Source organism: Saccopteryx leptura, chromosome 5 (assembly GCF_036850995.1).
Source record: "Saccopteryx leptura isolate mSacLep1 chromosome 5, mSacLep1_pri_phased_curated, whole genome shotgun sequence".
Lineage (NCBI taxonomy): Eukaryota > Metazoa > Chordata > Mammalia > Chiroptera > Emballonuridae > Saccopteryx > Saccopteryx leptura.
Window position 1 is genome coordinate 112,855,720 of NC_089507.1, and position 22,441 is coordinate 112,878,160.

The following is a 22,441-nucleotide window of genomic DNA, read 5'->3' on the forward strand; positions in this document are numbered from 1 at the left end:
AAGCAAAACCAGTAGTCAAAAGAAAAGTTGTGATGACACAGAAAGTAAAGCAAGTACTAGTGCTTCAGGTTTAAAAGAAACAGTGAAAGAGAAATGTGTTGTTAATTTGGAAGGTGTAACAGAAAACAAAAAAGGAAAGATAACATTGTTAGGCAGTACCATAAAGAGTATTTAAAACTTGGTGCTGGGTATTAAAACTGCAGCACCTTCTCGTGAATTATCACCGTGGCCCTTGTGTATATAGCATGTTCTGCAGTTCTGTCAAATGATGCACTGAAACCTTCCAAACTCACTCGTCGTCACTTGCATTAGAAGCATAGCAGTCTTATTGAGAAGCCACTGGATTTTTTTGTAAGGTTACACTACCAAATGAAAAGTCAGAAAATTCCAATGAAGAAAATGATGACTAGTGACAAATGACTATTTCAAGCATTTTATTGAGCTGTCCTTGGAATATCAAAACCAAAAACCATTCACTGTTGATGAAGAATTAGTAAAACCTTGCATCGGAGATGTCACTTGGGAAATTTTGTGTCCTCAAACCACACAGAAACTTGAGGGTATACCACTTTCAGACAATACTGTTCAGACAATTGTTGATATGGCTAACGATATTGAAGAGCTAATGTAGAAAGGATAAAGAGCTTACATGAGTAACCGTGCTGCTCTACTTTGCTTCACGGGGTGTATGTATTGATGATAAAGACGTGAGAGAAGAACTACTCTGTTGTCTTGATCTACCTGGTCAGACCACTAGTTCAGAGATATTTAATGTTCTCAGTGACTACTTTCAAGTGGAGGGCTTAGGCTGGTAAAGTGCATCAGAGTGTGTGTGGACGGTGATGCAAATGTGATTGGATATCACTCAGGGATAGCTGTGAAAATAAAGAACGTTACACATCCAGAAATGTTGTCCACACACTGTATGATTCACCAGCAGCATTTAGTTGCAAAGAAACTTTCCCCTGAATTGAACACAGTGATGAATGACACAGTGAAGAATGTTAATGATATTTGTAGTCAGGGTCTGAACTCCAGACTGTTCATGACGCTGTGTGAAAGCATGGATTCACAACACCAGCATCTCTTTTATACGGAAATGAGGGTGGCTCTCAAGAGGAAGGATTATTTCATGCATTTTCCAGCTGAGAGAAATGAAATAGTTTCTGCAACAGCGAGTTTGTGTTGGTTGAAGAATGAATGGCTAAGCTTGCACATATAGAGGATATATTTAGCCTCTTCAGCAAACTAAGTATTTCTCTTCAGGGGTTTAACACAAACATCTTTACACTAAGAAAGAAGACGGATGCATTCAAAATGAAACTTGTTCTTTGGGAAAGTTGCATATAGAAAGAAGATGTAGAAATGTTTCCACTTTTCTAAGACTTTGATTGCTGCACATATCAACCAGAAATTTATGTTTAGTATAATAAGTCAATATTTAAAGGTGTTAGTTCAAAACTTTGACCGTTATTACCCTGAAAATGAGGGTACCCGTAAAGGTAACCTCTGGATCCATTCATGGAAGATATCAACTCCTGCTCCCTCAATCATTGTGAAAAAGAAAAATTGATAGAATTATCTTCTGATGTCACATGGTGTCCAAACATAAAATGCAGTCATTGTCACATTGTTGGGTATCACTGGAAGAAGAATATCCACTTCTTAGTTACAAAGCTATTAAATTTTTAATCATATTCTCTACTCTCTACGTGTGTGAGAAGACTTTTTTGGCCCCATCACTAATAAAACCCAAACAGAGAAACCAAACGGAAGTCAATGCAGCACTTCCTCTCTCGGAAACAAGACCGCAGCCCCGGTCATCGAGAGTTCCTGCAAAGAAGCAACAGCAGCTTTCACACTAACTTTACTTGGATTGAATATATCAATAGTCGTCCCTTGCCATTTGGCGGTTCACTTTGCACAGTCTCACTGTATCCCGGATTTAAAAATTGTATATATCTAACTTTGTATCAAGGATTTTTCACTTTATCGCTGGATTTGTGGTATATAGGTATTTTTATATATTTATTATTTTAGTTATTTTTGTGGTAAAATAAGCATTTTCTAGCCAAAAAAAATTGAAAACTATAGAAATATTAATTAAAACATATTAAAAGAATATTAAATCAAAATAAAGCCTTAAAATATATATAAATAATAAAATAAATATACGGTCACTACTTTGTGGATTTTCGCCTATTGCAAGGGGTTCTGGAACCTAAACCCCACGATAGATGAGGGACCACTGTAATTACTCTCTAGAAATTTCAGTTTTGTTTTATTAAAAAATATTTATTTTTACTGCTTGTCTAATTATTTTGAAGAATTTTTATTTTATAGTATTACAATTAAAAGATAATGCACAAAATACTAATAAGGAGTTTTATTTCTGCCTTAGTGGTTCCTGAAATAATTCACCTATTTTCACTGTCCCCAAGTGTAAAAAGGTTGAAAACCACTGCTCTGACTACATCTAAGCTTCCCAACCAGGACCTTAAAAATAGTTTGCTCAAGTTGTATCTCATGTCATTGCCACAAACAAGGAAATATGTTGTTATGGTACCTACTGCTTCTTTGTGGGAAGAGCTCCACCAGACTTACAGAGTAAAATCTGTTCAGCTAGAACAGAAGGTATTTTTTGCAAATTTGATTTCCTATCAGCTTATTCACAATCATTTATTCATATTCATCCCTAGCTTCCTAAGTGTTCTCTACAGGTGTCTAAGTAACATTACTGTGTACTACTGGTTTCTGATCTGGCCCCTGAAAATCAGGCTCATGCAAGGAATGTTTCAAAACATTATCTTACTACCAAAAAATAAAAAAAATAAAAAATATATATATATGTAAAGTATATGCCGATGGTAGAAAAATGAACATGCACAGAAAGTTAGAAAGAAAAAATAAAAGGCCTTTTACTTTTCTCCCAGTATTTTCGCTTCTGTTATTTAAAGGAAATCACTATTAAGGATTTAAAGTGTTTTCTGATAGAAATTTTCTATATCTCCATACATACATATTTTTATACATATTATTACACCATGTACATACATACATACATACATACATACACACATACACATGGAGAGCTTTTTGAAAGTCTACATATCTGGGTTCCTAAGAAGAGTAAGAACCTCTGTTTTTACAAAGCTTCCAGAGATGGTATTTATGCATCTAGTGTACATCACCATTTATGAAGTACTTTTCTATGCTAAATAATTTTCCCTTCATTCAAAAAATAATAATTTTTTCTTCACTTGTAAAGCTTTCATTAGAGTGTTTACGTTTTTAACTTTGGATTTTTTTATTACATAAATATTAAGAATACTTAAAAATGTATTTTTCTTAAAAGTTAGAGCAGATTAGTGGTTGGTGTGAGACAAACTGGTAGTGTGAGGGAGTTCCTTACGGTGCTAAAACAGTTTTTATATCTTGAATATAGTGGTGTGACATGAATCTAGACATGTGATAAAATTGCATAGAACTACACACACTCAAACATACACAAACGACTGTATGTAAAAAGTGGCAAAATCTGAATAAGGTCCATGGATTGCACCAGTATGGATTTCCTGGTTTTGATACTGTGCCAGAGTTATGTAAAATGTTACCATTGGAGAAACTGGGTGAAGGGTTCCTGGGATTGCTCTATATTTCTGCAACTTCTGTGAGTCTTTAGTTATTTCAGAATTTTTAAATATTTTTTAAAAGTTTAAACAGCGTAGCCTGACCAGATGGTGGTACAGCAGATAAAGTGTTGGACTGGGACATGGAGAAGCCAGGTTTGAAACCCCGAGGTCGCCAGCTTGAGCATGGGCTCACCAGCTTGAGCGCGGGGTTGCTGGCTTGAGCAAGGGGTCACTCACTCTGCTGTAGCCCCCTGGTCAAGGCACTAATGAGAAAGCAATCCAGGAACAACTAAGGATACTGGAAGCCGCAACAAAGAATTGATGCTTCTCATCTCTCTCCCTTCCTGCCTGTCTGGCCTTATCTGTCCCTCTCTCTGTCTCTGTCATACACACAAAAAAAATGTTTAAACAACATAAAAAATGTGACTATCCCTATGTTCTTCCTTTTACCTAAGGCTTTATTTCTTCTCCTTAAAACTACTGACAATAATTTGGTTGTACTTGAATACTTCTTTATGTACGTATAGTGGCTTTCTTTCTTTGGGAGAAACCTTTTTATTCCTTTAGGAAGATGATGGAGCAGTTGAACCTCCCCATATAAAAATACGTGTTAAAATTTTTATCCCTTCTGAAAGTATAACTCAACGGCAAGGCGGTCATGGTTTAAGCATTCTTTTCCTGTTTGCATGTTTACATCATAAAAATGGCAGGAGTTAAGTGACAAATAGAGAAAATATTTCTGACTTCACAGCTCCATATTTTAAATTCTTCTGCTTTCCCTGCTGATGTGATGTCATACAGATAACAAACTTTCCTACAAGTAGAGCTCCATTTCAGGCTCTTTTCTGTTTCCTTTGTTAGTCTTCAGGGTTTATTATTATAGCATAAGGAGTTATGGTATCTGCCAAAACAAGTTTGCCCTCCATAAACCAGAAGTGTTCTGACTGTTCCTTTGCACTTTTTTTCATATAATAACATTTTTTTAGAGGTGATTATTAGTTACCTTTAAATTTTTCTGTGGATCAAAATAGAATTGAATCTACAAGTTAGTTTGGAGAGAAGTTACATCTTCACAGTATTGAATCTTCCTATCCGTGAACAAAGTGTATCTGTTTATTATGCCTTCTTTAATATCTTCTAATAAGTTTAAAAACTAGCCCTGGCTGGTTGGCTTAGTGGTAGAGCATCGGCCTGGAGTGCAGGAGTCCCAGGTTCGATTCCCGGCCCAGGGCACACAGGAGAGGCGCCTATCTGCTTCTCCACCTCACCCCCTCTCCTTCCTCTCTCTCTCTCTCTTCCCCTCCTGCAGCCAAGGCTCCATTGGAGCAAGGTTGGCCCGGGCACTGAGGATGGCTCTTTGGCCTCTGCCTCAGGCACTAGAATGGCTCTGGTTGCAATGGAGCAATGCCCCAGATGGGCAGAGCATCGCCCCCTGGTGGGCATGACGGGTGGATCCCGGTCGGGCGCATGCGGGGGAGTCTGTCTGACTGCCTCTCCGTTTCCAACTTCAGAAAAATACAAAAAAAAAAACACAAAAAACTTATCTGAAAGGTCCTAAAGGTTTTTTGTTTGATTTATTTGCAATACTTGGTATATTCTTTATTACAGTATAAAAACCTTGTTCTGTATAACTACTTGTTCTGTTTGTTTTCTCCTAGTTTATAGGGCTACAACTGACTTTGTATATAAAGTTCATATTCAGCCTCCTAGTTAAATTCCATTATTTCTAATAGTTTACACGTATTTCTGTTTTCTGTGTAAGTTCTAATACTAATTTTCTAAGACCCCTAAAGCAGTTTGAAGAGAAGTGATGGGCAGCTGGCATCTTGTCTCATGCCTGATTTTAAAGTCTACGTGTACAACGTTGTCCGTTTAAGATGGTGATTTCTCTAATTTTTAAACACTCGGTATCCAAGTGATGAAATTAGTTGGGATTGGTGTTGAATCTTTGAAATGATTTTTGTATTTCTATTGAGAGATTTTATGTTTTTTCTCTTATTCTGTTAATGTGGTGAATTACATTTATAGATGTTCTAATATTAAATTATCTTTATGTAACTGGGATAAAACCCAGGTTTTTTGTCTATTATAATTTTTACACATTGTTACATTTGATTTGCAAGTATTTTATTTATCATTTTGCATCTGTATTCATGACTGGGTGGGCCTGTAATTACTCTTTCTCATACTGTCTTTGGGTTTGGTATTAGGCTCATCCTTATAGGCTGGATTATAGGGTATTTTCTCTTTTTCTTTTAAATAAGAGTTTGTATGAAATTTGAATGATCAGTTATTGTTTTTTAAGTGAGAGGAGGGGAGATAGAGAGACAGACTCCCGGATGCACCCCAACAAGTATCTACCTGGCACCCCCCCATCTGGGGCCGATGCTCAAATCAACCTACCTATCCTCAGGGCCTGAGGCTAACACTTGAACCAATCGAACCCTGGCTGTGAAAGGGGAAAAGAGAGAGAAGCGGGAGAGAAGCACAGAAGTCTCCTGTGTACCCTGACCAGGGATCGAATCTGGGATGTCTGCATGCCAGGCTGATGCTCTATCCACTGAGCAAACTGGCCAGGGCCAGAATGATCAATTTTTTGAGGTTTAGTGAAACTCCTTTCAGAACTATCTGGATCTAGGGTTTCTTTGTAAGAAGATATTTTAAAATAATATTTTTAACAGTGGTGCAGTTTTTTTTATAGTCTTAAGACTAATTAAACTTATATTTCTTTTTTAGTCAGTTGTGATTATCTTTTCAAAATCATTAGAAAGTCACTGTTGATCATATTCTGTTCAAAAACTTTTTATTTCAAGTAACTTTTGATGTAAAGCTAGCACAGAAAGTTCCTGTACCTGTTCACCCTACCATCACCATCTTACTGCCGATGGTGTATCTGTGAGCATTGGTATTATACTATTAATTAAATGGCAGGCTTTATTTGCATTTTTCCAGTTCTTTCACTGATGTCCTCATTCTGTCCCTGGATTCAGTCCAAGTCACTGCATTGCATTTAGCTGTCATGTCTCATTTCTTTCTCTTCATAAGAATTTATTATTTTTAATTTTTGATACCAGTTCACATTCAATATTACTATTTTTTAAAATTTTTATTGAATTTTTTAGGGTGACATTGGTTAATAGAAGTATACAGATATCAGGTGTATAATTCTATAATATACATCATCTATATATTGTATTGTGTGTTCACCACCCCAGTCAATATTATTTTATATTAAAAGATATATTAGCCCTGGTTTGGTAGCTTAGTTGGTTAGAGCATTGTCCTGATACCCCAAGGTTGCAGGTTGGATTCAGGGCGCACACAAGAATCATACAATGAGTGCATAGATGAGTCCATTAATCTCTCCCTCCTGCTCCCCTCCTTTCCTCCCTCTCCCCTCTTCCTCTCTCTTTCTCTCTAAAATCAATAAATAATAAAAAACATTTAAAAAAATATTAGTTTGTATTTGTTCCAGGTATACAGCTTAGTGGTTAGATAACTTGATATATATAATTTATGAAGTTACCCTCCTATAAGTCCAATACCAACCTGACAATTTGTAGATGCTTCTGTGTTGTGTATCCTTTTGTTGGATTGATCCCTTTATCATTACAAAATGTCCTTTTTTGTTACAGCCTTTGTTTTAAAGTTTATTTTGTTTAATATAAGTGTTACCACTCCAACTTTTTTTTTGTTTCTAATTGCATGAAATATCTTTTTTATCCATTTACTTTCAAGAGATTGGAAGTTATTCTGAAGCGAATCTCTTCATATGTAAGCATCTTGTTTTCTTATCCATTCAGTTACCTATGGCTTTTATTGGAGCATTTACTCCATTTACTTTTAAAGTGATTATTAATAGGCACGTGGTTATGGCTCTTTTATTATTCATACTTATATTTTATTTTCCTCCTTCTTAAAGGTATCTCTTAACATTTCTTGTAATACTGGTCTGGTGGTGATGAACTTATTTAGCTTTTATTTTTTAATCTGGGAGTTTTTTATCTCTCATTTTAATGATAGCCTTGCTGGGTAGAGTAGTCTTGGTTGCAGGTCAGTGCTTTTCATCACTTTCATCACTTTTGCTATTTCATGCCAATCCCTTCTGGTCTGAAATGTTTCTGTTGAGAAATCAGCTGACAGTCTTATGGGAGCTCCTGTGCAAGTAACTAACTGCTTTTCTCTTGCTGCTTTTAAGATTCTATCTTTGTCTTTTACTCTTGGTATTTTAACTATGCTGTGCCTTGGTGTGGGCCTCTTTGCGTTCATCTTATTTGGGACCCTCTACACTTTGTAGACTTGTATGTCAGTTTTCTTCATCAGGAAGTTTCAGTCACTATTCAAATATTTTTAAATCCTTTGCTCTCTCTTTGCACCTTCTGGTACCCTTGTGATGTGGATATTGTTTTGCTTGATGTCGTCTCAGAGGTCCCTTAAACTATCCTCATTTTTTCATTCTTTTTCCTTTTTGCTCTACTTATTGGATGTTTTTTGCTACCTTGTCTTCCAAGTTGCTGATTCAGTTCTCTGCTTCATCTAATCTTCTGTTGATTCCTTCTAGTATATTCTTCATTTCAGTAATTGTGTTTTTCATTTCTGACTTTTTTTATGATTTCTGTGTCCTTTCTTAAGCTTACTGTCTTTTTGTTGGCGTCCTTACTAAATTCCTTGAGCACCCTTTTAACCACTGTTTTTGAAATCTGTTAGATTACTTGCCTCTGTTTCATTTTAGTTCTATTCCTGGATTTTATATAGTATTTTTTGTTTAGTTATAAAAATATGTGGTGATCTTAAATTGAATAATTATGTCTAAGAGTTTCTGCGTTCAGATGTTAGTCCTATAGGGAGGACAACTTAGTTAATAAGTACTACGGATACTAATATTTTTTTCTAGGCAGTTCCCTGTCTGAATCCATCTTATCTGGGCCTTTTGGGATCAGAATCAAATGTCAAGGCAGGCCCTGGCCAGTTGGCTCAGCGGTAGAGCATCGGCCTGGCGTGCGGGGAACCCGGGTTCAATTCCCGGCCAGGGCACATAGGAGAAGCGCCCATTTGCTTCTTCACCCCCCACCCCCTTCTTCCTCTCTTTCTCTCTCTTCCCCTCCCGCAGCCAAGGCTCCATTGGAGCAAAGATGGCCCGGGCGCTGGGGATGGCTCCTTGGCCTCTGCCCCAGGTGCTAGAGTGGCTCTGGTCCCGGCAGAGCGATGCCCCGGAGGGGCAGAGCATCGCCCCCTGGTGGGCAGAGCGTCGCCCCTGGTGGGCATGCCGGGTGGATCCCGGTCGGGCGCATACGGGAGTCTGTCTGACTGTCTCTCCCCATTTCCAGCTTCAGAAAAATACAAAAAAAAAATATATATCAAGGCAATAGCAGGAATGGAAGTTTTCCTGGTGCTGAACCGGGACAATAGGATTTGGTGAAAAGAATTTTAGGTAACCTGATTTTCCAAATATTTAGAGATTTCTTGTTCTTGGCTGATTTTTATTTGGTCCTAGGCAAAGTTAAAAGTGGTGTATTCCAAATAGATAAGTTAGAACATTATTTCACCAGATTTTACTTGAGCTTAAGAGGGAACTAAAGAAGATATGCAAAGGAAATGAACTTACTGTGTGACCTTTTGTTTTTCTTAAAAACATGTAGACTTTGTATCTAAAAGTCTGTTACTGACAGAATTACTTGGCCATATTAGTTCACGCACAACAGCTTTTCCCAGAATATGCAGATAATTAGAGGACGAAGGAGAGAGAGAGGCTCAGAGGGGCGCAGAGGCCGGGAGGGACAGTTGCCTCATACTTGCCTTATATGGTAGACAATTTCAGTCCTACTACACAGAACAAAGCATGTTTACTAGGAGATGATGGTAACATTTTCTGTTGCTCTCTTTATAAAATAATTACTAATTTAAAAAAAATTTAAGTGAGGTGGAGGTTTCTAGTAGAAACCTGACCCTTTGACTGTATAATGGTTTAAATCAACAATTACTACTGGAGTTGGAAACTCTAAGCTTTGAGTCTGACTGTTTGACTATGGCTTTAGGTGAACATTTTTTCTGTTTCATTTCCCTGTACCTGTAATTAGAAAGGCAAACATTCACCTGCATTTTAAAAATTGTGATTGAGACTTGCATTGCAGTAGTACCTTAACTATGTGGGAACTGGCCCTGGCTGGTTGGCTCAGTGGTAGAGCGTCGGCCTGGCGTGCAGGAGTCCCAGGTTCAATTCCTGGCCAGGGCACACAGGAGAAGCACCCGTCTGCTTCTCCACCCCTCCCCCTCTCCTTCCTCTCTGTCTCTCTCTTCCCCTCCCGCAGCCAAGGCTCCATGGGAACAAGGTTGGCCCAGGCTCTGAGGACGGCTCCATGGCCTCTACCTCAGGCGCTAGAATGGCTCTGGTCGCAACAGAGCAACACCCTGGATGGGCAGAGCATCGCCCCCTGGTGGGCATGCTGGGTGGATCCCGGTCGGGCACATGCGGGAGTCTGACTGCCTCCCATTTGCAACCTCTGAAAAATACAAAACAAAACAAAACTATGTGGGAACTTAACAGATGAATAATTGAGATGATTTTAGATCCCTTTGCAATTATAAAGAAATATAGAAATATTAAAACAGAGCTCACTGAGCTTCTTTATATATGTATGTTTGTGAAGGACAGGAGATAGTGAGGAGGACTCCCACGTGCTTCCTGACTGGTATCCCCCCCTCCGGCAAACACCCCCTACCCCCACCCCCATGTGGAGCTGATGCTTGAGTACCGAGCTATTTTTAGCACCTGAAGCTGATGCATTCTGACCAACCAAGTTATCCTCAGTGCCTGGGGCCTACGCTCAAACCAATTGAGCCACTGGCTGTGGGAGAGGAAGAGAGAGAAGGGGGGAGGGAGGAGAAAAAAAGCGGATGATCACTTCTCATGTGCGCCCTGACCAGGGATCGAACCCAGGACATCCATACGCCAGGCTGATGCTCTATCCAGAGCTACCAGCCAGAGCATGAACTTCTAAATAGAGAAATACCTTTGTGCTTGAATGGAAAGCAATTTAACAGCTCCAGCAGATCGCGTAGAGAAAACACACAGCTGTCATCATTTCAGTGAGTGATGTGTTCTGTAGAGTAGTGATTTTCAACTGCTGTCTGCATACCACTGCTGGTGCACCAGAAATTTCATGCCAGCTCATGAAAGAGTTAATTTAACCATCCTGTGTTGTATGAAGAGTATGGAAATTTCATGCTGGTCCATAATAAAATTTAACCACCCTGATGTTGTATGAAGTGTGAAGATTATAAATTATTGAAGAACACTGCTATAGAGTGTACCTCTCTGAGGATGTGTACTGTCACATTACTAGAGGCGTACTTGTAATGGTTCAAAGACTGAAAATCTCAGACCAAATCTTTTAATAACAGTATTTATGGTGAGTAATATTCAAAATTCTTAACCACCAATATTAAAGTCTTGAACTGATAGGATCATATCTATTCTAAAATTAAAGTAGCCTTTTAGTATCAGCAGAATATGTTTAATTTTACAGTCAAGGCCTTTCTTTTATTTATTGAAATGATAGCTAATAATGTACATTAAATATCAAATAATTCAGCTTTTATATGAAAAAATTAGGATTAGGCATCATGTGTGCATTGACCTTTTTAAAATTTTTTTTATTTATTGGTTTTAGAGAGGAAGAAAGAGAGAGAGAAACATTGATTTATTGTTTCACTTATTTATGCATTCATTGGTTGATTCTTGTATGTGCCCTGACCAGGGATTGAACCTGCAACCTTGGTATATTGGGATGATGCTCCAACCAACTGAAGTAACTGGCCAGGGCATGCGTGCATTGACCTTTAAGATGCTTTACAATTTGATTAGACCAATGAATAAGCAGTCATATTGTGGCATACTGGTATATTTCTACAGATAATTTGTATTCTCAAAAATATTTTTGTGTTACACCTTCTTTTAGTGATCGTGGTGGAGAAGACCCGAACCAGAAAGTAATCCATGGGGTTATTAACTCCTTTGTTCATGTTGAACAGTATAAGAAAAAATTCCCCTTAAAGGTAAAAAGCCTCCTTTAAAAACATCAGACCTTTAATTTCTTATATTACTTGTTTTAATTTTTTCAATATTATTTTAATTGATTTATTTAGTTTTATCAGGAAATCTTTGAGTCCCCCTTTCTGATGGAAACAGGAGAGTATTACAAGCAAGAAGCTTCAAATTTATTACAAGAATCAAACTGTTCACAGTATATGGAAAAGGTAAGGAAGAAAACATATATGCTCAGTACGTCTTCTATATTTATCAAGCATGGTTTTGTGTAATAGTTTTCTTGTTTATATATATATATTTTTTTAATTTATTTTTTGGTGGAAAAAGTTTCTGTTTGGTCATTGCTCTGAATTATAGTTAATGTGCAACACCTCCTGATACCTATATTTTTCTTGCTACAGCATTTTCTGTGAGTTTTAGTATTTTTCATGGTTGATACTTTTGGTGAATCGTGATTGCTTGTCTTTAAAATGAATATGTATTCACATTCTGGGAAAAATAAACTATATTTTTTTGCTTAGTGCCTATTGCCTAAAGCGCTTTAGGCGACCCCTGTGTTTTGGTCGTTCGACCCCCGCCTGGGTCGCGACCCACAGGTTGAGAACCGCTGGCTTAGTGGATATGTTTAGGGAATAGGGTAAGTCTGGATGATAAGTATTTAGATTTTTATCTTTCTTCCTCTAAAATGGAAGAAAAAAAAGGAAAACTATAATTCTATGGAGATTTGAATAGGTCACTCTTTTTGTCTGTTTAAGGGAAGGCTAAGAAAATAAATTTTTCCAGAAGAAGTTTTAATCATTAGCACATTTATTACCATATTTAAAATACCATGTATGTTTTCTCAGTAAAAGAATAGATATCTTACAAGCTATATTAGAAATTTTATTTATTTCTTTGTTTTTATTTCTTGATTTTAGAGAGGAAGGGCAAGATATATTAGAAATTTTAATGGCCTTTTCTCATCTGCATTGTTGGGTTCAAGCATTTTATTATAGGATGATTTTTATTAGTTAGTTCAGCCAAGAAAGTTAAAATATTAAATAAACATAAGTAAGAAAGATAAAATATAAGTACAGTGTAGTGTGTCTGCATAGAAGATATATAAGTCAAGAAATATCATTACTTACTGATAAACTGTTATGCATTTCATAAAGCCCAGGCCTAGCATTCTGGCTGTTTAATTCATTTCCTGCTGTTGTCTCTCATTTGCTCGGGACCTTGAGTAAATCATCTAGGACATTTTTCTCTGTCTGTTAAGTGCAGGTTACACTGTCAGTGCTTCTCAGCTCTTAGCCCTCTTTGCAGCTGAGACTCTTGTTAAAGGATCGTGATGCAATCTTGAAAGTGCTCACAGTGATAAGTGAAACATATTCCTCATTAGATCTGGCTCTCAAAAGACCATTGGCAAACATGTTGTGTGGGTCCACTTATATGCAACACCTGGACTAGGCACATTCTGAGATACAGAAAGTGGGTTAGAAGTTATGCAGAGGGGAGGATAGGTAGCTACTGCTTAGTGTTTTAAGGGTTTTGTTTGGTATGATGAAAAAGTTTTTAAAATAGTTGTATATTGTGAATATAATTAATGCCACGTATTACACACATAAAAAGGGTTAAAATGGCCTGACCAGGCAGTGTCGTAGTAGATAACGCGTCGGACTAGGACGTGGAGGACCCGGGTTCGAGACCTCAAGGTCGTCAGCTTGAGCACAGGCTCATCTGGTTTGAGCAAGGCTCACCAGCTTGAGCCCAAGGTCTCTGACTTGAGCAAGGGGTCACTCGATCTGCTGTAGACCCCCAGTCAAGGCACATACATATGAGAAAGCAATCAATGAACAACTAAGGTGCCGCAACGAAGAATTGATGCTTCTCATCTCTCTCCCTTCCTGTCTGTCTGTCCCTATCTGTCCCTATCTCTGTCTCTCTCTGTCACAAAAAAAGGGTTATAATGGCAAAGTTTATGTTATATATTTTATCACAATTTTAAAAACACTAATAATGTAATATGTCAAAAACTATTGAATTTCATACTTTATTTTTTAAAATACATTTCCTTTTTTAAAACTTTTATTTACTGATTTTAGAGAGAGAAGAGGGGAGAGACAGAGAAGGAAACATTGATTTGTTGTTCCATTTATTTATGCATCATTGTTTGATTCTTGCACCTGCCCTGACCGGGTATCGAACCCGCAACCTTGGTGTATCGAGAGGATGCTCTACCCACTAAACTACTAGGCTAGGGCCTGAATTGTATACTTTAAATGGGTGAATCATGATATGTACATTACATTTTAAACTGTTAAAAGGAGGGCCACTGGAAATTATGTCTGGAAAGTGACGCTTATAAGAGTAGTTCATTTAATAGACTTAATAGTGTAGCCTTCTTCCTTTCCTCTTTGTATCTGTCCTCTAATTTTGGCCTATTCCCCAGCTGCAGTGGTGCTATAGCTGTCTGAAGCCCTGCATCCAACACTCCATCCTTGTCTACCTTTTGGTGTGTGCGCCTCAGCCCACCTCCCACCCAGTTATCATTTTGGGTTCTTTTTTTTTCCTCATCTTCCCTCACCTCCCTCAGGCCCACACTCATTCCCATTGCATGTTATACATTCATAAACAGGTTAAAGTCATTTATACAATGACTAATAGGCACAATCCTTTTAAGAACTATTTTTACTTTATTTTTAAAATTTTTTATTTTGAAAGAAAAATGTTGACCAAAATGACTTTCCAATTTTTTTAATTTATTTATTGATTTTAGAGATAGGAAGAAGAGAGAGAGAGAGAAACATTAATTTGTTGTTTCGCTTATTTATGTATTTGTTACTTGAGTCTTGTATATGCCCTGACCAGGGACCAAACCCACAACTTCGGCATTGTCAGGGTGACACTCTACCCCAGAGTTTTCCAACCACTGGTCCGCAGACTGGTCCACCAGATATTTCGTGCCTGTTGCAGAAGAATTCACTACCCTGATGTTATGAAGATTATATATACCCAGTGATCTTAGTCAAATTCACATATTCTCAGGATAATTTCTGCCTTAGTGGTCTCTGAAATATGTTCACTGGTCCCTTGCTATATGTGGTTGAAAACCACTGCTGAGCTAACCAACTGAGCTACCCTGCCAGAACCAAAATGACTTTCTTAGTTGATGAAATGTGTGGTGAATGTCTTTTATTCTAGATTCTACCTTTGGTTTCTGTGACTTTGCCCTGAACTGCTGGCTCCACACACAGGGAGGCACAGCCAGAAAGACAGGACTTGTGTCTCTCAATCTTCAGTCTGTTTTTGTCAGACGATCTCTGAGAGGTGGTCCAGGAGTGATGTCTTATTTTCCTCACCATCATCTTTCCTCCCAACATCACCTTCTTGTGCCCAGGAAAGCTCAGTAGTACTTCCCCAAGGTTTATTTATTTATTTATTTTTTAATTTAATTTAATTTTATTTTTTTACAGAGACAGAGAGTGAGTCAGAGAGAGGGATAGACAGGGACAGACAGACAGACAGGAACTGAGAGAGATGAGAAGCATCAATCATTAGTTTTTCATTGCGTGTTGCAACACCTTAGTTGTTCATTGATTGCTTTCTCATATGTGCCTTGACCGCGGGCCTTCAGCAGACTGAGTAGCCCCTTGCTGGAGCCAGCGACCTTGGGTTCAAGCTCTTGAGCTTCTGCTCAAACCAGATGAGCCCGCGCTCAAGCTGGCAACCTCGGGGTCTCGAACCTGGGTCCTCGGCATCCCAGTCCGACACTCTATCCACTGCACCACTGCCTGGTCAGGCACTTCTCCAAGGTTTAAATGCACATAGTTCCCTGGGGCCAGTTCAGAAACTCTAGTTACATAACTTTACTTTACGGAGTATTTTCAGGGCATAAATATCTATGTGTGCATGTTCTATGCAGGTATATTCTCATTGCAAATGTATTTTTGTTTTGATGTAGAAATTAGCCGTTCTCTGGCTATTATCTTTACTAGTTCTTGTTAATATTAACTAGTAGTGTATTGTTTGTAGCTTAGTGCTTTTTATATCACAAAAGCTTTAATAAAGGTCTTATGTGACATATTTAACTATGACTAAACATATTTTAATTTCCAAAATTTTTAAGAAATCTTTACCATGATAATTAACCATGCACATACCATATGAGGAACCAACACAAAATAATTAGATTAATCTGCTTGATGTGAATTATTTTTCAGATTAATAATTAAATATTTATGAAGTGACCACCTGTTTTGGTTTTTAATAATTTTTACCTACTTTTCCTGCTGCATGTTCAGTTGTCTATGTGCTCGGATGATCAGGGTCAGTAAATTAAGACAAAATGTAGATTACATAACTAGTTCATGTTCATAAGTCTGTGGTGAACTTGTAGTGTAATTAAAAATTTGAAAAGATTTATAGAATGTGCATTTAAATTGGATATAAGCCAGTAAAATTAGGCTACCTAAGTTACTGATACTACAGTTTTTTTTTTCATAATAGTTTATAACAATATGTTTCTAAAGGTCCTAGGTAGATTAAAAGATGAAGAAATTCGATGTCGAAAGTACTTGAACCCAAGTTCATATACTAAAGTGATCCATGAATGTCAACAACGAATGGTAGCAGACCACTTACAGTTCTTACATGCAGAATGTCATAATATCATTCGACAGGAGAAAAAAAATGGTAAGTGATATGAATTGTTAAATGTAAATAAAAATTAAATTATATAGCACTTTTTACATAGCCTTCAAGTGTCTTTAGATTTCAATATGCCTTATCAATAATCTGTTTTAAAAGACTTTGGGGAAAGTATATTCTCAAAGTGCATTCTAAACTCAAAAAAAAAAAAAACCCAGAAAATATGTTTGCACATTCTTATGTATCATAAGGGCTAATTTCCTTAATATATTAAGAGTTCTGATAAACAATAGGAAAAAAGGCAAAGAATATGAAAAGGAAATATAAATATTTTTAAATATAATGGAGATATGCAGTCTCTCTCAAAGTAGGTGAAATACAAAATAAAAACAATGAGATGCTAGCAATATGCAGTGAAATAGCATGCAGAATTTTCCAATGGCAGGGAATAAAGCTAACAAAATTTGTGCCAAACTTATGTAGGAAATTAAACATCATTGAAAGCAACATTGATGTAATAGACACAGGGCTATCTACTCAAAACCAAAGTTTTTTTTTTTTTTTTAATTCTGAAAGTTATGCTCTTAGACTAAGAACAGTCATGACAGTGTTGACAGCTATGACAGGAAGACCTTGCAGGATAGAATGATTTATGAAACCACGGGAATTGTGACAGTGAGGCATTGGTCAGGGATAAACAAATAGACCAGGGAGTGAATACCTGGAAGTAACCGTGCCTATGCAGAAACGTGATGTAAGACGAAAGGACACTGCATAGCACTGGGAGAGACTGTCTCAGCACAGTGCCTAGTCCACTGGGTATTCATTTGGGAAAAATGGAATTTGATCTCTACTTCAGACACCATGTACAAAATCAGTGAAGTCATTGCAGGCTTCTGTTCTAAATGTGAAACAGTAAGGTAAGATAGGAGAATAACTTCATGACCTTGAAGTAGGGAAAGATGTTTTAAATAAGACATAAAAATCACAACAAAGGAAAGATAGATCAAATAGAATGCATTAAAATTAACAACTTTAGATCACCAAAAGATAGTCATAGGGTAAGAATATATTTGCAATGACTGAAAAAGGTTTATGTCCAAATATAAAATGATCAAGAAATTTGAATAGACACAGCAGAATAGAGGCTATCCAAATGGCCAAAAAAACATAAATAAGCACTCAATCTCGTTAAAATAGAGGGCAGCAGATTTTTTTTGTTTTATTTATTTTTTTCTACAGAGACAGAGAGAGAGTCAGAGAGAAGGATAGATAGGGACAGACAGGAATGGAGAGAGATGAGAAGCATCAATCATCAGTTTTTCGTTGCGACACCTTAGTTGTTCATTGATTGCTCTCTCATATGTGCCTTGACCACAGGCCTTCAGCAGACCGAGTAACCCCTTGCTCGAGCCAGCGACCTTGGGTCCAAGCTGGTGAGCTTTTGCTCAAATCAGATGATCCTGCGCTCAAGCTGGCAACCTCAGGGTCTTGAACCTGGGTCCTTCCGCATCCCAATCCGACTCTCTATCCCCTTCGCCACCGACTGGTCAGGCTAGGGGGCAGCAAATTAAAAGCACACTAAAAAATCAATACTTAGGCCCTGGCCGGTTGGCTCAGTGGTAGAGCGTCGGCCTGGCGTGCAGGAGTCCTGGGTTTGATTCCCGGCTAGGGCACACAGGAGAAGCGCCCATCTGCTTCTCCACCCCTCCCCCCACCTTTCTCTCTGTCTCTCTCTTCCCCTCCCGCAGCCGAGGCTCCATTGGAGCAAAGTTGGCCCGGGCGCTGAGGATGGCTCTGTGGCCTCTGCCTCAGGCGCTAGAATGGCTCTGGATGCGACAGAGCAATGCCCCAGAGGGGCAGAGTATCGCCCCCTGGTAAGCGTGCCAGGTGGATCCCGGTCAGGCGCATGCGGGAGTCTGTCTGAGTGCCTCCCCGTTTTCGGAAAAATGAAAAAAAAAATCAATACTTACATTTTGATATAAAATTTAAAAGCCTACTCAATGTGGAAAAGTGTGTGGAGTAGTGGGAACTTGTTATACACTGAGCTCAGGATATAGATTGTTGCAGCCACTCTGAAAAGCTGACATTACCTGCTGAAGCTGACAGTATGTATATCTACATATTGGTAGATATGTAGGTCTGATCATCCCTCTCCCATATATATCCCTGCCCCCAAGACAGCATGCACATGTATACAGAAGTGTTCATAGCAGCTCCAAATTGCAGACTACTCAGAAGTCCAATAACAACAGAAGGAATAAAGTACAGTGTAGTCATACGACAGAATATATGTAATAGAAGAGTGAAAAATGAGCAAATTACATCTGCATACAACATACAGATGAGAACCTTATAAACATGTTGAACAAAGAAACCAAACATGAGAGAGTTGTGCAATCCCATTTTTATAAATAGTTAAAAACAAGCAGAACTAGTGTGTGGCTTGGTACTTACAACAGTGATTACCTTTGCAGGAGAGCAAGGGGAGCAGAGATGGGGGTGAAAGGCGAAGGAGACTCTAGATGTAGGAGTGTCTGTTTCATGCCCGGTTGTGGGGGGCATTCACGTGTGCTCATTCATTGAGACACACATTTCGGGTTTATATGCTTTTCTCTGTGTCTCTTCTACTTCAACAGTAAATTTAGGATGAAAACTTTTACCCTGAGACATCGTTTTCCTCCCCTCGGTGGCAGAGATCAAAATGTTTGAGGATGTATTGCTGGCAGGGGTGTTCCCTGCTGTTGGGAGCTCTGTTTGGAGGATCCTTCTGGAAGATTAAACTTTGATACAGCAGTCCCACTCCTAGGGATTTATGCTATAGATATTCTTGTCCATATACAGGATTATTAATTGTAGCATTTTAATACCCAGAGATTGGAAACAACCAAATTCCTGTTAATTGTTAAGAGATTGTAATATAGAACAGAGTGCCATACAGATTATAAAATAATGAAGAAATGCTTTGTGTACTGACATAAACGATCTCCAATTGAAAGTGTTGCGTTCTGCAGCTGTGACTAGTACATAAAATACATTTCACTGTCTCATGAAAAGGAGCAGAGGGAAGAGTGTATGTGTATGCCTGACTGCAGGAAGCAGCTTTGACAAGATATTAGCCACAAAGTTGTTTTCCCTTGGGGAGGAGAACCTGGTGTTTGGGTGGCAGGTATGGGGGACTTTCTCTGCATACCCTTGGAATTCTGCATTTTGGACTGAGTATTACCTACTATATTGAAAAACATTTGGAAATAATCACATCTTTCCCCACAGACATGGCAAACATGTATGTCCTACTCCGTGCCGTGTCCACAGGCTTACCTCACATGATCCAGGAGCTGCAAAACCACGTCCATGACGAGGGCCTTAGAGCAACCAGTAATCTCACTCAGGAAAATGTGAGTTCTCTGAGGAACATGAAAGTCTTTCAATCAGATTACCATGGAGTTGGGCTTTTTTCTTTTTTTTTTTTTTTTTTTTATGAGAGAAAGAGAAGAGAAGGAGAGGGAGGAGAGAGATCAGAAGCATCAACTCATAGTTGCTTCACTTTATTTCACTTTTGTTTTACTTTATTTTATTGATTGCTTCTTATATGTGCCTTGACTGGGGGAGGGCTCAAGCCAAGCCAGTGACCCCTTGCTCAAGCCAACGACCTTGGGCTCAAGCCAGAGATCTTGGGCTAAAGCCCGCAACATTTGAGATCATGTCAGTAATCCAGCACTCCAGTTGACAAGCCCAGTTGACACTCAAGCTGGCAACCTCAGGGTTTCAAACCAGGAACTTCAGGGTCCCAGGTAGAAGCTCAACTGGTCAGGTGGAGTTAAGTGTTTTGTTTTTTACTCTACTTCTTAAACAATGAAAGAAATGTTTGCCATCCTAACAAGTGAAACATCTTTTTAAAAATGTTTCAGCCTGACCTGTGGTGGCGCAGTGGGTAAAGAGTCGACCTGGAAATGCTGAGGTCGCCGGTTCAAAACCCTGGGCTTGCCTGGTCAAGGCACATATGGAAGTTGATGCTTCCAGCTCCTCCCCCCCTTCTCTCTCTCTGTCTCTCCTCTCTCTCTCTCTGTCTCTCCCTCTCCTCTCTAAAAGAATGAATAAATAAATTAAAAAAAATAATAATAAAAATAAAAATGTTTCAAACCTAGAGTATGTTGGACACATTTTGGAATTGTCATATTATTAGAAAATCATTGAATGAGATTAAGTTTCTTCTTTGTTGGCCCTGGCGGGTTGGCTAAGCAATAGAGCATTAACCCAGTGTGTGGAAGTCCTGGGTTCGTTTCCTGGTCAGGGCACACAGGAGAAATGCCCATCTGCTTCTCCACCCTTCTCCCTCCTTTCTCTCTGTCTCTCTCTTCCCCTCCTGCAGCCAAGGCTCCATTGGAGCAAAGTTGGCCTGGGTGCTGAGGACGGCTCCATGGTCTCTGCCTCAGGTGCTAGAATGGCTCTGGCCGCAATGGAGCAACACCTCAGAGGGGCAGAGCATCACCCCCTGGTAGGCATGCCGGGCGGATCCTGGTCGGGCGCATGCAGGAGTCTGACTGCCACCCGCTTCTAACTTCGGAAAAATACAAAAAAAAAAAGTTTCTTCTTTGTTACACTGATGTGTTTACATATAAGCAGTAGTCTGTGTATAGACAACATTGTTCAGGGCATTTATTAGATGCTCATCACTTTAGCTGTAGGTTTGTCTTTGGCAAATCATAGACTTTATCACAGTAATGAGTAAGTTTTATATTTTTAAAAAACTATTAGTGTGTATGTTTATTAGTCTGTGTTCTTTGTTAGGTTTATTAGTTTGTGTTACTGTGTTACAGATTCAGGGTGTTAGGTGACATTAGGCATAGAGGCAGAGTGTGGTGTCGGACTGGGAGACAGAAATACGAGAGAATGCATTTTCTTAGATGCAAAGAGTTTTACTTGACTTAGTGGATTCTTATGTACTAGCACTGTAGATATCCCCACTAAGAGTGAAAACTCCCGTTTGCACAACTACGAATTTCTTCCTGCAAGATACGGGGGAATTGCAGGGGTCCAGGGTTCTCAGTTGCCGCAGACAGTGACTGGCCTTTGAACTCTGCTCTGTCAGACTTCAGTGGTTGCAGGCAGTTTTGTTGATACACCCTGTCTGAAAGTGACAGGCGGGGTGCTGCAGAGCGCGTGTCTGGTTACCCGTGCTGTAGAGTGTCGAGCATCAGAGAGGAGCACGTTTTTAGTGGGTTCTGCCGGCGGAGGAACTACAACCCTGCAGTTCTCGTGTTGAATGACAGCTAAGTTCAGCATTGAGGTTTCAAAATTTTAAAACTATTTCAGCTAAAAATATTATTTTGAAGTTGTATGTGTATGTGCAACATTAATTTGCTTGGGAAAAACTTTACTCTTAAATAACTAATAAGCCTAACTATATCCTTGATGTTTTTTTTAAGATTTATATATTGAATTTAGAGAGAGGAGAAAGAGAGAGAGAGAGAAATGGGGGGAGGAGCAGGAAGCATCAACTTGTAGTAATTTCTTCTCGTATGTGCCTTGACCAGGCAAGCCCAGGGTTTCAAACCAGCGACCTCAGCATTCCAGGTTGATGCTTTATCCACTGCGCCACCACAGGTCAGGCTATCCTTGAACTTTTTAAAATGTGTTTTGTTCTTTGTATTTTATATTTCTAGATGCCAACACTATTTGTGGAGTCAGTTTTGGAAGTACATGGTAAATTTGTTCAACTTATCAACACTGTTTTGAATGGTGACCAGCACTTTATGAGTGCATTGGATAAGGTAATTTTAATAATGTCTATGTCTACAGATACTGCTCAACAACGATGGGGTTATGTCCTGGTAAACCCATCATTTGTTGAAAATATACTAAGTCAAAATTTCATTTAGTACACCTAACCTACCAAACATCGTAGTTTAAGTGAGCCTGCCTTAAATGTTCTCAGAACTCTTGCATGAGCTGTACTTGGGCAAAATCATCTAACACAGTAGCCCTGGCTGGCTGGCTCAGCCAGTGAGCGTCGGCCTGGCATGTGGAAGTCCCAGGTTCGATTTCTGACCAGGGCACACAGGAGAATCGCCCATCTGCTTCTCCACTCTACCCCCTCTCTTTTCTCTCTATCTCTCTCTTCCCCTCCTGC

At 38.8% G+C, this 22,441-nt stretch overlaps 1 protein-coding gene across 3 annotated transcripts in view; it reads left to right on the forward strand.

The window, feature by feature from the left end:
* CUL2 (cullin 2) overlaps positions 1 to 22,441 on the forward strand; it is a 119,440-nt gene that overhangs the window by 52,241 nt on the left and 44,758 nt on the right. For all 3 annotated transcript variants that reach the window (XM_066384899.1, XM_066384897.1, XM_066384898.1), the window contains exons 7-11: positions 11,591 to 11,687; positions 11,778 to 11,888; positions 16,191 to 16,353; positions 19,582 to 19,706; positions 21,975 to 22,082. In XM_066384899.1, coding sequence (XP_066240996.1) covers positions 11,591 to 11,687; positions 11,778 to 11,888; positions 16,191 to 16,353; positions 19,582 to 19,706; positions 21,975 to 22,082 — 604 coding nt within the window. The remainder of the gene's footprint in view (positions 1 to 11,590; positions 11,688 to 11,777; positions 11,889 to 16,190; positions 16,354 to 19,581; positions 19,707 to 21,974; positions 22,083 to 22,441) is intronic.